The sequence below is a fragment of the Dendropsophus ebraccatus genome, chromosome 9 (genome assembly GCF_027789765.1).
Source record: "Dendropsophus ebraccatus isolate aDenEbr1 chromosome 9, aDenEbr1.pat, whole genome shotgun sequence".
NCBI classification, from domain to species: Eukaryota; Metazoa; Chordata; class Amphibia; order Anura; family Hylidae; genus Dendropsophus; species Dendropsophus ebraccatus.
The window spans coordinates 53,053,114-53,070,944 of record NC_091462.1 but is presented as its reverse complement, the minus strand read 5'-3'; the positions used below and the strand labels follow the sequence as shown (position 1 = coordinate 53,070,944).

The following is a 17,831-nucleotide window of genomic DNA, read 5'->3' as shown; positions in this document are numbered from 1 at the left end:
TGTATAACAATATCTAGTTGTGTGTAATGCGTGTCTAACTGGATATATTTAAGTGTATATGTGTGTATGTAAGTATGTGTTTTAAAGGAGCTGGCTGGGCAAGAGATTTTTAATGTATATCCCAGAAAGGGTGTGAATAAAAAATTTCACCAAAAAGGCGCACACAGTCTATTTCCAAGTGTGACACCAACCTTAAGGGGTTAGCCAGCCTGTATCCTCTGTACAGGCCATCACTATTGGTATGATTTGGGTCCTGGCATCCACACCAATCAGCTGTTTATAGGGGTTTCAGTGCTAATTTGCACACCGCAGAGTATTTAGTGTTTACTAACACATGTTCTTGCTTGCAGCATACAATTAGTAGCCATGGTGCAAGGAACTGCAGAATATTCCTGTTCACTGCTGCTAATAGTAATGTGTGAGCAAGGATGCAAACACTGAGGAAGCTGCTAAACTTATACAAAGGCCGCAGCCCCTTTAAATTGCAAGGAGACAGCAGTCAGACCCCTGTCGATCTGATAGTAAAGGCCTATCCTGAGGATGGGCCAATAATTTTTTTCACAGTTTTTCAGGCTTGATAACCCTTTTAATATAATTTTGTATTTGTTTTTTTCCAGTCGTATAGAAAAACTCCATACCCAGAGCATCGTTTTGAAAAAGAAACCACTTTCCCCAACAGCATCAGAAACCCATAAACTTTAAAGACACATCTAAAAAACAAAATAAACAACCAAACACTAGAAAGACTTATAAACATGGCAATAAAAATATGTGAAAAATGCTACTGAACAGCCTAAATGATTCTCCGTTAGAAGGGCAAGTAGCTTTGAACTCCTATGTGCAGAATACATTGACCCCATATAAATAATCGCTGAATTGTTTTTTGTTTTCGTACATGTATACGTATGTATTTCATATTTCTAAACATCTTGCAGTCTATCAAACAGAGGAAAATTGGATTTGGCAAAGCTGTTTAGCAAAGGAAGTTGACTTAGACGCCATGATGTGTGAATAGTGTGAGGCTGTCATAGAGCAGCTGTGTTCTAACACCTGATATGTATTTTGATGGTCACTTTAGCCTGTGCCTTTGATCCCATGGATGGGTAAAAGCCAAAGGTTTAACATTTTTTTATATGTTACATCCTGTTTAGTAAAGTAATCATGTTACTAGTACGTAAGGTTGGATCATTTGCTATAAATGAGTGTATATGCATGAATAGCAGTGTTGTCAACTTGTATTTTGCAATAAGCTGGTGAAGATTTCAAGCTAAACCTACATGTAATCTGTACTGTGCAGGATGCTATAACTTTGCACAGTAGTTTTGCATTCTTTGGTACAACTTGGTATTACTTATATAATTTTTTTCAGTCGTTCTTAATATGCAGGAGAATAGGATTCTTGCTGCACCCCTCCCCTGCCCTCCAGCTGCTGATTGACAGTTGACTGCCTATATACAGTATGGATAGATAACTGGCCAATTAGCAGCTGGTGGGTGGGGTTTTCTGCTTCTCATGAATATCCAGGACTACTTAGCTCATGCTTAGATTGGAGAGGACTACTTATTGTCCATGTTATTTAACCCTTCCCTCCCCAGGATGTACCGGCACGTCCTGCGGGGAGGGGGGGGGGAGGTTCAGAGAGGGGCCACGCCGTGGCTCCGCTCTGAACCGTTGTGATCCCGGCTGCTTACTGACAGCTGCCTCTAACTGTCTTGTGTCCCCCTTTCCCTGGTGTCTAGTGGCTGGATCTCCCCCCCGCGATCGCATCGGAGATCCAATGTACTGAGCTGGCCGGGGCTCAGTGTCGGAATGATGCTGATCCCGGCTCGGCAATCTATTTAGATGGTCTGCAGCAGACCATTATAATAGAGCACAGATCTGATGGATCGGTGCTCTATTATATACACAGCATTGATCTCAATGGGAGATCAGTGCTGTGTATATAGAAGTCCCCTAGGGGGCTTCTAATTACTGTTAGTGAAGAAAAAAAAAAGTGTTTTTAATAATAAAAAATCCCCTCCCCTAATAAAAGTTTAAATCACCCCCCTTTTCCCATTTTATAAATAAAAATAAATAAATAAATAAACAAACATATTTGACATCGCCCGAAATATTTAATTATCACATTCCTGATCTCGCACGGTAAATGGTGTAAGCGCAAAAAAAATCCCAAAGTGCAAAATTGCGCATCTTTGGTCGCATCAAATCCAGAAAAATTGTGATAAAAAGCGATCAAAAAGTCGCATATACGCAAGTAAGAAATAACACATAGCTATAGAAAGAACACATCATGGCACAAAAAATGACACCTCACACAGCCCCATAGACCAAAGGATAAAAGCGCTATAAGCCTGGGAATAGAGCCATTTTAGGGTGCGTTCACACCTACAGGATCTGCAGCAGATCTGCAGCAGATTTGATGCTGTGTTCAGTTATTTAAATGAAATCTGCTGCAGAAAATCAGCTGCAGATCCTGTAGGTGTGAACGCACCATTAAAGAACATTTAGTTTTTTTGAAAGGTTTTGATTTTTTATAAGCCATCAAATAATATAAAAGTTATACATGTTACATATCGTTGTAATCGTAACAACTTGAGGAACATGCATAACAAGTCAGTTTTACCATATGGCGCATAACGTATAACACATAACCACCCCAATTAAAAAATATTGCATTTTATTTTCAATTTCACTGTGCATATTTTTCTGGTTTTGCAATATATTTTATGCAAAAATTAAGTCTGCAATTGCAAAGTACAATTACGAAAAATAAGGGCTCATGTGGGTCTGTAGGTGAAAAAATGCAAGTGCTGTGGCCTTTTAAACCCAAGGAGGAAACAACGAAAACGCAAAAATGAAAATATGCCCAGGAGGGAAGGGGTTAAAAGGATATCTCTAGATCAACTGCACAGAACAATGTGATACATCATTCTGTTCAGTCTGATCTGTGAATCCAGCATTTTATGTGCCCAGAAACTGCATGGGCCGGCTCTGTCCTCTTCCTGCTGACTCATCCCCCTTTGGCCCCTCCCCCCTTCATAGGTCATAGGTTATAATGGACTGAACAGAATTCATTGTCACTTTGCTTTTCTGTAATGAAGACGACTTTGCCTGATAATGAGCAGATAAAAAGTGAGGGGGGAGGCTACAAAACAGCTTTTTGAGTACAGAAGGAAAGTCTGTTACAGGGTTTCTTCTCGCTTGTACTATTCATGTTTGCAATAATAAATAAATAAATGACAGTTACACTTTGAAGTTTCAGAAAAAGGTTCTGTATTGTGTACGTCACCCAGAAAGACCCATATTGATACTGTAACAATATAAATATGTCTTCTTTATGCATAAAGTAGCCAAATGGGTGCCAAATCTGAGCAGCTTTATGAGAAGCAACATATCTTTCCATTTAGCTGTCTGCTCTTCTAAGTCCACCACCACCACCACCACCAAGTGTTGGAGAAAATTTGTGCTCATGTCAGACACAAATTCTGACAGCTAATAGAAGCCATCCCATTAATCACACTTTGTATACAGATAAGGAAGTCTAGGCTACAATGTTCCATCTGTCCCCATAAGCACCCAAAATCAATCAGAGAAAAGAGCCCTCAAGTCAGCTCACAGAGCCCAGGCCTTCACAAACTTGTGAACATATCTGTCAATGACAAATGTGAATGGTATGGAAAACATCAGAAGCTGACGCTCACAAACAACTCCCCATTTAAAAAAAAAAAGTACAAAAGGTGTACATTAACCCTTAGAAGACCCGGCTAATTTTTAATTTTTGGGCTTTCGTTTTTTCCTCCTTGTTTATATAAGGCCATAGTGCATGCATTTTTCCACCTAGAGACCCAGATATTCCCTTATTTTTTGTGCCACTAATTGTACTTTGTAATTGTTGCCTAAAATATGCTGTGAAACCAGAAAAAATTATATATGTTGTGAAATTGAAAAAAAAAAATACCATTTTTTTTAATTGAGGGGTTTTCTTTTTTTACGCTGTTCGCCCTAGGGTAAAACTGACATGTTATACATGTTCTACAAGTCAGTACAATTACGACGATATGTAACTTGCATAACTTTTATTTTATTTGATGGCTTTTAAAAAATTAAAACCTTATAAAGAAATATATGTTCCTTAAAATTGCTCTATTTCCATGCCTATAGCGCTTTTATCCTTTGATCTATGGGGCTGTGTGAGGAGTCATTTTTTGCGCCATGATATGTACTTTCTATCAGTACCTTTTTTGATCGCTTTTTATCACAATTTTGGATTTGATGTGACCAGAAATGCACAATTTTGCACTTTGGATTTTTTTTGCGCTTACGCTGTTTACCGTGCAAGATCAGGGGTATGATAATTTAATAGTTCAGGTGAATATGCACGCGGCGATACCAAACATTTTAATTTTTTTTATTTATTTACTTCATTTATAAAATGGGAAAAGGGGGGTGACTCAGACTTTTATTAGGGAAGGAGATCAGTGTAGTGATACTTCTAGTATCACTATGCTAATCTCTCATTGAGATCTATGCAGTATAGATATTAGTGATGAGCGAATACTATTCGATCGAATAGATATTCGATCGAATAGTGAGATATTCTAATATTCGATATTCGTACGAATATCCCACGAATATTAAAAAAATATTTGATAAGCGGTCAAATCCCCCAGCTTCCGGTTTCACCCTCCAAATGGTCAAATAGATGTTTTTCACTAATCGAATACTTGTTCCCATAGACTTTAATGGGATCGAATATTCGATCGAATATTCGAATATTCGCGGGATATTCGTACGAATATCGAATATTCGAATATCTCACTATTCGCTCATCACTAATAGATATACTGCATAGATCAATGAGATCGGTGTTCCAATCCTCTCGGCTGCTGCTGCAGCCGAGAGCAATAGATTGCCGAGCAGGGATCTGCGCCATGAAGGGATGCAGCCAGACGGGATGCAGGGACTGCTCCTTTGCGATTGCGGGGTTAAAAATGCTAAAACTTTATTAAGTTTAAGTTATATGACCAGCCTAAGGCTGCACTACTGAAAGAATCTAATGAACTTGATTCTTGTTTTTTTTTTTAATTCACAGGCAGATATCTCCCAGTGTAATAGAGCCAGCAATCAGCAGATCGCTGTCTTTCAACAAGTTTACAAACAATCTATTGTCAGCCCCACATCTCTCTGTGTAATAACAGATATATGGCTGACGGCTGATTAAAGCAAAGGGCTGTATGAACTTCGCAAGCAATGCTCATGCAGCCCCTGCTGTAGGATAATTAAGCCAATCTAGCAGATCAGTGTTCGTCTACAGCACGGGTCGGGCCCTGTAATTTAGTTAGGGTCCATTTACACAGAAAGATTATCTGACGAATATCTGCCAAAGATTTGAAGCCAAAGCTAGGAATGGATTTGAAAAGAGGAAAAATCTCAGGCTCCTTTCCTTTATGACCTGATCTCTGTTTAGAGTCTGTTCCTGGCTTTGGCTTCAAATCTTTGTCAGATAATCTGTCAGATAATCTTTCTGTGTAAATGGACCCTTACTCAGCCTAAATGCCATTTTGGATGGGCTCCAGATAATGAACATTCATCTTCGGGTCCTATTACACAGCTGATCATAAACTGTAAATGAGCACCGATCTGCTAGATCGGCGCTTCTTTACTGAGAAATTACACAGGCCAACTACTGGGCACCAAAGGCTGCACGGACATCGTTAGTAGTAATGAGCGAATAGTATTCGATCGAATAACGCTTTTTTCCAGCAAATAAACATGAAGGGGGGGGGGGGGGGGGGAGACAGGCACTAGTAATAGGAAGGACTTAAAAAAAAAAAAACATAATGTGATTGGCTGGCTAAACCATGTCACCACCTGAATATAACAATAGTGGATTTCAGATTCGAGTCACTTGCTGGTTGGAGCTAGAGAGGGACAGACTGTTTACCAGGGAAATAAAGCTTTTAGGTAAAATTAGGTAGGAAGGGACCCCCAAAAGCCCTTGTTAGGGCTAAAAGTATAAAAAACAGAGATTTAGAAGCTGTTGTGAGACAGGCAGTGAGTTCAGACATCTACTGATGGTGTATACGGATGTATGCTGTGAGTGTGGGATAATAGCTGTTATCTTGCTACTACCGATTTGTAGTTATCGTTAATTTTCGTTATTACGTATTTTACACTGCATTTGACCTGATACAAACGCAAGTGCGTACCGCTAGACCAAAACGTACACTTGTACTTGTAATTTGTTCGTGAATCTTCGGCATACACGAACACGAACCGATCACAAACATTTCTTTTTTGTTTGTGTTCGGGATCCGAACTGAAAATTAGGATGTTCGCTCATCACTAGTGTTAGATGCAGCCAGGCATGCTTCCCCTGCTGTCCCATATGTATTCCAGAGGTGTTGGCATCATTTCCTGAGGTTTCATTGTGCACTTGGTGACCTCCTAGTGGTCAAATATTGTTTTCCAGGTCCCAAGTATTTTTCTCCCATAGACTATAATTAGATTTCATATTCGTTCGAATATATGAACATCGGGAGCTATTCAAATCGAATTATCAAATATTTCACTATTCGCTCATCTCTAATCGTTAGCAATGTCCGTGCAGCCCAGTGTCATAGCTACAGTACCATAGAGGCAGGGTACACAGTTGCTATGGGGCCGTGCAGGAGGGGGGCCCGGGGGAGAAGGTAAGAGCATGTGTCCTTCTGCTTAACCCCTTGTACTGCAGTGTGTAAGTGACCCAATGTTTACTTACATGCTGCAACACATAAAAGAGTTAACAAGCAGAAGACAGAGATCTCTTCTTTACTGCACTGATAACCCCTGACCTCTACACAGAGCTCTGCATTTTCCTTTCCTACTTGATTGCCAGCTGGAGAACAGAGGTCAGAGGTTATCAGTGCACCAGCAGTAAAGCAGATCTACAAATTAAAAAAAATAAAATAAAATTATATATATATATATATATATGTATGTGTGTGTGTGTGTGTGTGTGCACAGTGCTTTGTGTTGTGCGTAGGGGAGGGGGTCCTTAAAAAGTTTTGCCATGGGGCCCCATGAATCCTAGCTACGCCCCTGGTGCAGCCCTTGCCTTTAGTATAAAATAATGGAGTATTAACTTAACTTACCACATTCCCCAGTGTCCTCAGGCCTTTCCCAATGTCCTCGGGCCTTTCCCTGTGTCCTCGGGCCTTCCCTGGTCTCTGCAGCTCAGCCTTCTGTTTCGGTCTCTGCTCTGACAGGCTGCTGGCCGCTTAGCTAATCACTGGCCGCAGCCTAACAGTGCAGAGACTGGAACAGAAGGGAGCAGAAGGCAGAGCTGCAGAGACCTTGGAAGGCCCCAGAGGACACCCGGGAACATGGTAAGGTAAGTTAATACTTTATTATTTTAGGCTATGTTCACACTATGTATGTGTGCGGCTGTATTTTTTATGCGGCTGTAAATGTGCGGATGAAACTACGGCCGTGGGAAAAAATAGACATGCGGCTGAAAACATACGGTCATTTACTTGGAAATCTGGTTCAACTAAAAATAACAAATAAAATCTTAAGAAAGTGATGCAAACACCTCTGGATGCATCTGGGAAAGCAGGGAAACAGTTTACATGAATTGCTATTACCGGGGTTTGCGATCCTCTGCAGTATGCCGATGCCGATGCCTCTCATAGTTAATATATTGAATTAATAAAACACATTTTCGTTGTAATAAAGTCCCTTTCATTGTTCAATAATTAAATTTAAACGATTCCATCATTTTGCAATTAAATATACTGTTAAAATAAATATATATATATAAATAAATGTATATTTATATATATATTTATTTTTGACAGTATATTTAATTGCACAATGATGGATTCGTTTAAATTAAATTATTGAACAACGAAACTGATTTTATTTCAACGAAAATGTGTTTTATTAATTAAATATTAATTAGTGCAGTAAGCTCCAGTAAGCCGTTAATTCATATTGCCGGCAATAGAGCATTCTGTACTAATCATCACTTTACTTTAATTAAAACATCAAATGTTTCTTCTAATTATGTTATGACAATAGCATTATTAGAAGAAACATTTAGAATTATATGTGCGCTCAGCTGATTGGCTGATCGGCTGAGCGCACATATAAAGAGCCGGTCCGCAGTACAGTGACTTCATTGTGCTGCGGACCAGCGAAGAGGACACATCGGGGTGAGTATAGAGCTCTCCCCACCCCCTCCCCAGCACTGCACCCCTCCCAGCAAGGAAGGAAGGTCACTTAACCCCTTCCTTGCTGGGATGGGTGCAGTCTGACATCAGTCTGGCCCCCAAGGGGTTAAGGGGGATGCAAAACATCCTCCCTTAACCCCTTGGGGGCCAGACTGTAAGCAGCAATCTGTAAAGATGCTGCATACTGTAAGGAGCACAACACCGCTCACAATGATGGGTGTTGTGCTCCTGTTTGTGTGTTTTTTGTGTGTTTCTCCCTTTTTGTTTTTCAGATATCGGTATCCTGGGGATTATGTCGGATTCCGTGGACTATGTCGATGACCAGCGGTTGTTTGTTGTTTTTTTTTAATAAAATGGTCAATGAGGGGTGTGGGGGTGTTTTTATTTGAATAAAAAAATTTTTAACTTGTGTCTTGTCTTTATTTCTTTACTTTATAGACTTAGTAGTGGAAGCCGTCTAATAGACGGAATCCATTACTAAGTCGGGGCCTAGTGTTAGCCGGTATAAAATGGCTAACACTAACCCCCTATTATTACCCCAGTACCCAATGCCACCAGGGATACTGGGAAGAGCCGGGTGCCAGTGGTCCCGGAGCGTCAAAATTGGCGCTCCTGGACCGGGCGGCAGCAGGCTGGTAAGATTTAGGCTGGGGAGGGCCTAAACCAATGGCTCTTCCCACCCTGGTGTTACCAGGCTGCTGTCGTTTGTTTTTTAACCCGGCTGGTTATAAAAATAGGGGGGACCCTATGCAGGTTTTTTTAAAATAAATAAATAATTAAAAAAAACGCATAGGGTCCCCCCTATTTTTATAACCAGCCGGGTTAAAAACCAAACGACAGCAGCCTGGTAACACCAGGGTGGGAAGAGCCATTGTTTTAGGCCCTCCCAGCCTAAATCTTACCAGCCTGCTGCCGCCCCAGTCCAGGAGAGCCAATTTTGACCCTCCGGGACCACTGGCACCCGGTTCTTCCCAGTACCCCTGGTGGCATTGGGTACTGGGGTAATAATGGGGAGTTAGTGTTAGCCATTTTATACCGGCTAACAGTAGGCCCCGACTTAGTAATGGATTCCGTCTATTAGATGTGGTGTTGTGCTCCTTACAGTATGCAGCATCTTTACAGATTGCTGCTTACAGTCTGGCCCCCAAGGGGTTAAGGGAGGATGTATTGCATCCCCCTTAACCCCTTGGGGGCCAGACTGATGTCAGACTGCACCCATCCCAGCAAGGAAGGGGTTAAGTGACCCCCCTTCCTTGCTGGGAGGGGTGCAGTGCTGGGGAGGGGGTGGGGAGAGCTTTATACTCACCCCAATGTGTCCTCTTCGCTGGTCCGCAGCACAATGAAGTCACTGTGCTGCGGACCCGCTAATTATATGCGCGCTCAGCCGATCAGCCAATCAGCTGAGCGCACATATAATTCTAAATGTTTCTTCTAATAATGCTATTGTGATAACATAATTAGAAGAAACATTTGATGTTTTAATTAAAGTAAAGTGATGATTAGTACAGAAAGCTCTTTTGCCGGCAATATGAATTAATGGCTTATGGAGCTTCCTGTACTAATTAATATTTAATTAATAAAACACATTTTCGTTGAAATAAAATCAGTTTCTTTGTTCAATAATTTAATTCTAACGAATCCATTATTGTGCAATTAAATATACTGTCAAAAAATAAATATATATATAAATATACATTTATTTATATATATATTTATTTTAACAGTATATTTAATTGCACAATGATGGATTCGTTAGAATTAAATTATTAAACAACGAAAGGGACTTTATTATAAAGAAAATGTGTTTTATTAATTTAATATATTAACTATTAGAGGCATCGGCATTCGGCAACATTGCCGCCTGCCAATCCACGGCCGCATTTCCAGCCGCAAACAATGGTCTTGTTCATTTTTTACGGGTCCGATTGCGATAGGGCCGTAGATTCATACATAGTGTGCACTGTGCAGCCGTATATCGTATACTTTCCAGCGTACGCATGAACCACCAAAAATACCGCCACACAATTACAGCCGCAAATACAGCCGCACAGTTACATAGTCTGAACCTAGCCTTATACTGCAATCATCAGCTGTCAGCCGCACATCATTATTACACGTAGCAATGCGCGCCCGACAATTTTAGGCCTAGACCTAAAGAAACGATCAGCTGATGATCGCGTCACCAGCTGATTGTTCTCTATATTACACAAAGCCTAAAATGGCCAAAAAAAGACGTTGTAGGAACATAGTCTTAGCCAGGAAACATTTAGTTAACGAAGTATCCAGATATAAGATACAAAGTAAGGAACAAGGAAGGAATAGAAAAAAATATAAGATGGAATAAGAGCAATTAGCTCTCATGTTTTGAAATTCACCCCCCTCTTCTTTCATTTTTTTCTACTTATACATTTTTTGCAAGAGTGTGTGTGTATTATCGGGATGTTAATGCATTTGCATGTAAATGGAGGATTTTATTAGATTATTTAGTATGTAATTGTAATTAGAAGAAATAAAAAAATAAGAATAAAAAGAAAGTATAAAGGTTTCCATTATAAAAGAAATTGATACGGATGCAGATGTGAGCGGGAATTTAAAAATTATTAAAATTACAATAGGCTTAAGAAGCTTCATCCTTCTAATTTTGTTTAATTTTTTTTCTCTCAAAAATGCAGGAATCAGTAGATGCAGGTAGAGATTACTCAAAACCAGTGCTAAGGGAAACTGAAAGGATGGGAAAAAGGGGGGGTGAGTTGTTCACCCAGATTAAAGGGGTTATCCAGCGCTACAAAAACATGGCCACTTTTCCCCCTCTCTTGTCTCCAGTTCAGGTGCGGTTTGCAGTTAAGCTCCATTTACTTCAATGGAGTTTCAAAACCCCACCCAAACTGGAGACAACAGTAGGGGGAAAGTGGCCATGTTTTTGTAGCACTGGATAACCCCTTTAATCAATATGATTTCAGCTCTTGTCAAATTTTGGAAAATCTATCTCTATCTTAAACAGTAACTGGGACCTACTCCTGGGGGCTGGGAGAATATAATAATAAAGTACTGTAATATTAATCCAGGTCCCAGTGCCCCCGCAGCCATAGCATCACTACTCATGGTAACCCTCCGGCCTCCTAAGTCGTGTGGTTTCCTGTGTCATCACGACCCAACAGGAACTACCCGCTTAGCCAGTCAGTGACTGCGGAGGTGCCCCGTCTCAGCCACTGACTTGCTAAGTGGGCATTTTTGGCATAAAGTCACAGTATTGGCAGATAGAGAAGACTGGACGGTGACCAGGAGTGGTGGTTGTCTCTCTGTATTTTTACATTTGCGCAGAGTTCTCCTTTAAAGTTTATCCAAGTGCTTCTAGAACTGCTGCCACCTTTGGCTATTATGTAAAAAAAAAAAAAAGGACAAAATATACATACTATCTGCACAGAAATGCACAGGGACTTATAGGAAACACTGTCCAGCCCTGTGGGGGCTCTAGCATATTGCAACATATGGGGACCAATATTAGTTATGAAAGTAGTGGACTGTGGAAACTCTTTATTTTAGGTACATGTTACTTTTCTTGCCCGCACACTGGTGCGTTTTTAACTTTTCAATATAGTGTATGCTAACACATTTAATGAGGTAGTTTGCGAATTTTGTAAAATAGTTTATTGACCACTTATACTGTCTATCTATCTATCTATCTATCTATCTATCTATCTATCTATCTATCTATCTATCTATCTAATCTATCTGTGTATCTTTCCAAACAGACAGAACACCCCCTCCCCCATGTTAATTCTCTGAACGCCCCTCTCACCTCTGGCTCATAGTGAACCACTAGCTTCTCATGCGTGATTCTGACCACCTGGGCATTCCCTCGGCTTAGCAGTGACAGAGTTGACATCTTTCATGGCCGACCTCCAGCAATGGCAGACTTCCCAAAGCCCTGCACTTTCACATGCCAGGACTGCCAGTCTCCTATGCAGAAAGCCGTCTCCTTCTTTTAAGAAATCCTGAGGAGTAGATGGGCATACACAGAATTATTCAGAGATTAGTTTCCAGTCAGAGATCTGCATCCGCATAGTAGAAAAAATTTGTGTTCGGATCTCCAGTCCCTCCCATTGCTCACACTGTTTGTGTTGTCTGCCCTGCACTGGTTGCCATAGACTGCACTGTCCCAAGTCGTTCTCTGAAACTTCTCCGCTCCTCATTGTTAAAAGATTGTTTCTGGTGTTACCTTGGTAGCAAGTGGAGGAGACCAGAAGCCCTCGGGATGTGTGCAAATACCAGCAGTGAAGTTGGTGCAATCAATTGGTACATGCTAATAAATACAGTACATTCCTATTCATACTATTCATCCCTGATGTTTGCTTTATGTTTATTATATATTATAGGTATACAGCAATACATTTTAATATAACCCACCCAAACTGCAAAAAATCTTCAGTAAATAAAGTTGTTTCTCAAATTATTTATTTCTATTTCTGGGAAAGCTGAGTAACAACTTATATAGATATCATTACATTTTCCACAGAAGTTGTAAACTAGCTTTTCTTGAATTCAGAATGTGAACTCTGTAATCAATATTTGTATTCAATATTTAATTAGTATTTAATATTGTAATTAATATTTATATGCATAGCTATACAGAGTCCTGGAAAGCTGAGTAGCAACTCCGCTGAGTGCTCCAGAGGTAACCATACTGCTTGCCATCTGAATTCTCTAGAACAGACATAGTGAACTATTTACATAGAAGTTTTAGAAACTTGACTGGACAACTGAATAGCTCAAGGACCTATAAAGCACAAAGTGTTGTCATGGGAAAACACGAGCAGAGTTGCTCTTTGAGTTTGTGACTTCAAGCAACGAGAGACAGCGATGACCTCTTATAAATGTGCAGCAATCCTCCACTGTGTAATGGGTCTCCAAAATGAATTAAAGAGGTACTCCAACAATAACATTTACCTCATATCCATCCAATATGGCATAATGGTTTGACTGGAGGGAGGCACCCTACAATCATAAAAATAGAAGACTTATGTACCACGTGAAGGGAGGAGAAGAACAGAGGAGCCCCGTCTTGTTAGTAGGGCCCCTGTTATAGGTGGTGGTGCAGTGTACTAAAGTTGAGTGTCCCTAAGGTTGCGCAGAGAATGGAGCCTTTATTGTATTTGTATGAGTTTATTAATATGTAATTGTTTCAATATGCATTATAGTGGGAAGCTATGGTAGAGATGGGTCACCATTTTCACTTACACACACCCCAATCAGGGAGTTAGGTAACAGCACCACCAACTGTCTCCTTAGTGTATTACATCAGATAGCGGAAACATCCAGGCAGTGGGTGGAGCTATTCTAATGAGCTCCACATAAAAGGCAGTTGTGACAGGAATTCCCTAAGTTGACGGTAGCTGTGGTTATGGTTACAGAGGGGACCAACAGCTTACAAGAAACTGAGCAGATTATTAGGAGCCAGCTTACTAAGGACTGAGACAATGTAACAGACAAGAGACAAGAGATTATTTATTATTATTTCTGTCAGGAGAGGAAGCTTGATTGATTTCCCTCTTCAAGGTACACTTTACTGAGGGGGACGTTATTGAAAGACCCTTTTAGTCTGTTCTGGGATCTGAAATGTTGTTGCTTTAGGCGCGGCCCAGATAACTCTAAAAGACTCTCATCCCAGTGGGTTTGTGGTTCACTACCAGTGCCAAAGGGGCAGCTTTACTTCTCCACACAAAATTTCCTTACTATAATAAGTGACCCAGGTCTGGCCCATGGCCATCTTGGAAGATACTCTGCAGAGAAGAGACTGTAAATGATATATGCATCAAGTTTAGAGTAAAGGCACTGTTGCACCTCAAGACCTCGACTCCCTGTTGTCTGATTTACTATGATTTCACCAACATCAAGGGCATCTCCACCATCACCTCAGGCAGCAGTAACAGAGAAGCCCCAGGGGGAACCCAGGGGGGTTTCGTTTTTTCCTCCTTCTGCTTAAAAGGCCATAGCACTTTCATTTTTTCACCTAGGAACCCACATGAGCCCTTATTTTTTGCGTCACTAATTGTACTTTGCAATGACAGGCTGAATTTTTTCATTAAGTACACTGCAAAAGCAGAAAGAAATTAAATGTGTGGTTAAAATGGAAAAAACCCGAATTTTTTTATTTGTTTTTTTTTTGTTTTTACGCCGTTCGCCATGGGGTAAAACTGTCTTGTTATATATGTTCCTCAAGTCGTTATGATTACAACGATATGTAACATGTATAACTTTTATTTTATTTGATGGCTTTTAAAAAATTCAAACCTTTGTTAACAAGTATATGTTCCTTAAAATCGCTCTATTCCCAGACCTATAGCGCTTTTATCCTTTGGTCTATGGGGCTCTGTCAGGTGTCATTTTTTGCGCCATGATGTGTTCTTTCTATCGCTACCTTGATTGAAGATATGCGACTTTTTGATCACGTTTTATTACAATTTTTCTGGATTTGATGCGACCAAAAATGCGCAGTTTTGCACTTTGGGATTTTTTTGCGTTTACGCCGTTTACCGTGCGAGATCAGAATTTAAATAAATTAACATTTTGGGCAATTGCGCACGCGGTGATACCAAACATGTTTAATTATTTAATTTTATTTATATCCGAAAACAATAGAGTGCCGAGCTGGGATCAGCGCCATTACGGCGCAGACCCCGGCCCAGGTCAGAAGCAAGGTGATCTGCCCCACTAGACACCAGGGAACGGCTGCAGTAAGTTAATTAGCGGGCACAGCAATCGGACCATGCCCGCTAATAGTCGTGGTCCAGGGCTACAAGCGGCACCGCTCTGAAGTTCCCTAGGCGGCCCAGGACCTACAGGACGTACAAGTTAAGGCCCTACTACACAAGCCGATCAGTGGGAGTAATAGCCCTATTTCACGGAGCGATTATCGTTCATAGACTCGCTCCAACGACCGCTCGTTAACGAGCACTTAACGATTTTTTTAAGCAAACGATAACGCATAATACGTGTGGGAACGTGAACGATATCTGTAGTGTAACAATTTTTTTGCGGTCGTTACATCAGTAAATGGTTGTTTAAAACGTGGGGAAATGTAGGTAGACATTTCAAGAACGACTGAAAGATTTTTTATTCAACAAGAAGATTAGCGAATTATTGTTGAAAGACCAACGATTTTTTTCGACATGTTGAAAAAAAATAGTGAACGACTCAACGACAATTTCGCTGTTGTCGTTCGCTCGTTTACAGCTATTCCACAGAACGAATATCGTTAACGAGTGGTCATTTGAATGATTTTATGAATGATAATCGTTCGAAAAAGTTCCGTGAAATAGGGCCTTAAGTGAGCGCCGACCTGTCAGATCCCCGCTTGTGGCCGGAGACCATAGTAGATAGCGGTGGTCTGCTGCTGCCGCTCCTATTACACGGAGCGACCGCAGCAGTCATTTGTTTTTCTACATGTACAGCGGATAATTGCTTTGTGTAATAGGGCCTTTACTTCTGCTGCAGAGGATAGGTTAATTAAAACTTACAGTCTCAGAAACCAGAAATTAACAGCACTTCAGATAATAGCCCACATAAATGTTTCACAGAGATCGCCAGACACATCTCAACATCAACTGTTCAAAGGAGACAGTGAGAATTATGCCTTAATGGCATAATGGCTTAATGGCTGCCAAGAAAAGATATGAAACGTCCAGAATATAAGCCTAAATAGGTGCTTAAAACTCCTTATAGGGAAAGGGAATTGACAATATCACTTATATATATTTTGATTTGTTTTACACCTTTTTGTTTCCTACTTATTTCCATATGTCTTTAGTTATAGTTTTTGTTTCTTCAATATAAATCTACAATGTAGAAGTAATAAAAACTGGAAAATGGAATGAAAAAATGTGTCTAAACTTCTGATTTGTACTGTAAGTTTGTATTGGCATTTCCTCCCAGTGAGGTGGTGGAGCATATCTGTGTCACCATGTACTGTTTCTTAAGCCCCTATTACACCAGGCAACTATTGGCCGTTGCGGCCGATAATCACTTGGTGTAGTAGTTTCTGTTAAAAGGCAATGATCAGCCGACATGCATGATGTCAGCTGATCCTTGTCTTTTAACATGTTGAAAAAATTAAAACAATAACAATGGTCTGCTGGCTGTCACTAGATGTACTAGGAGTGGGAGCAGCAGACCACCGCTATCTCCTTTGTGCTCCACAGAAGATATAAAGATTTTCCGAGGAGCCTTTGTGGTAGCTCACTGTCGGTGCTTGTAATAGCGCTGGCAAGGAGCGGGGAACAAGGAGCAAGTGTGGTGTCCCACCACAGGTGTTTTTTTATCTCTCCTTTGCACCTCTCAAAAAGCTTCCTCTTATGGTGCAATATCTGGGGGTGTAGTGGGTTTCTTGGGCTTTTGTCTTTTGTCCTGAGTGGCAACTGACCCACCCGGACTATTAGTCCTGCCACCCACACCTTGGGAAAAATAACCCAAGGTGTACAGTTTGTGTGTATGGGTGCTGGTGCGTACAAAGTATGACAGAGTCCCAGTGTTGTAAAAATAGAACAGCTTTACTGTGGAATTCTTCAATAGTAGAATACACTTTTGTAGAAAAGATAAATCTTTGACACAGACGATAGTGCTGAAACTTGTTGTGCTTGAGGAGGTGCTTAGAGAAGTAGAGTAGAAGAAAGGTAGTTGTAGCAGTGCTTGGAGAGTTGAGCAGAGGAAAAAAGTTTGTCGATGGAACCCTAACCCAGTGTAGCTGTGTACTCTGCCTGAACTCTAAGAGATACTTTATAGTGAGATACTTGTACTTGTAGTTGTGTTTAGACTGTGCTTGACCACTTTTTGCCCTACAGTGTCGAATGACCCGTCCTGTTGGGGTACCACAAGCCCCAGCCATGGTTATCTGGGCTTAGCTAAGAGTCTGGGGGTTTCCCAGTTACCTGCGCTGCAAGATAGGATACATAGACCTTTTTAACAGTAGCTTTGTCCTATCCAGGCTAGTTCCTCTTATGTTCAGGATACTGCCCTGCACTATGTAGATGTGTTCTCGGCGTGGGTTAAGGTATTCCTGGACTCTTCACCCTTTAAAGTGCTTAGCACTGCATAGTAGGTAAAGTAGAAGTACTGAAAGAACTGTTGGTCTCTAGCTGCATCTGTACACACTGAGTGTCTAGACTCTAAACTTTGTTCCTGTTCCTGTCAGGGGCCCTGGCAGAAGCCAGACCCTGGCTTAACTACAGCAGGAACAGTAGGTTTAGCTTTTTCCCTCTGTGAGAACTGACTGTGCACTTCCTCCAACAGTGTCTTCTCCTACAGGGGCCTAAAGAGAACTTACCTGTGAGTGGTGGGGATGAGTGTGTGCAAAAGAAAGAAGAGAGATAACAGGTTAGAAGTAGAGAGCACCTCCTATTGATTAAGAATAACACACGGTACATATAAAACATTACCCCATGATCTTTCTCAGCTGTGCAATACGTAGGAATACAAAATACTGACATCTAGTGGTGAAACTGTACTTTTCATCACCACTTAACCTGAAAAGAGGAAGCTTTTTGAGAGGTGCAAAAAAAAGATAAAAACAACCTGTGGTGGGACACCACACAAGCGAGCACTGATGTGATAGGTCGGCGCTCG

The 17,831-nt window shown here is 40.8% G+C and overlaps 1 protein-coding gene across 5 annotated transcripts in view; it reads right to left on the bottom strand.

The window, feature by feature from the left end:
- The window catches only part of KIAA2012 (KIAA2012 ortholog), a 124,074-nt gene extending 111,869 nt beyond the window's left edge, over positions 1–12,205 (bottom strand). For all 5 annotated transcript variants that reach the window (XM_069983293.1, XM_069983298.1, XM_069983295.1 and 2 more), the window contains exon 1: positions 12,013–12,205. In XM_069983293.1, the coding sequence (XP_069839394.1) occupies positions 12,013–12,099 (87 nt within the window). In that variant the 5' untranslated portion in view covers positions 12,100–12,205. The remainder of the gene's footprint in view (positions 1–12,012) is intronic.
- Between the last annotated feature and the right edge of the window lie 5,626 nt (positions 12,206–17,831).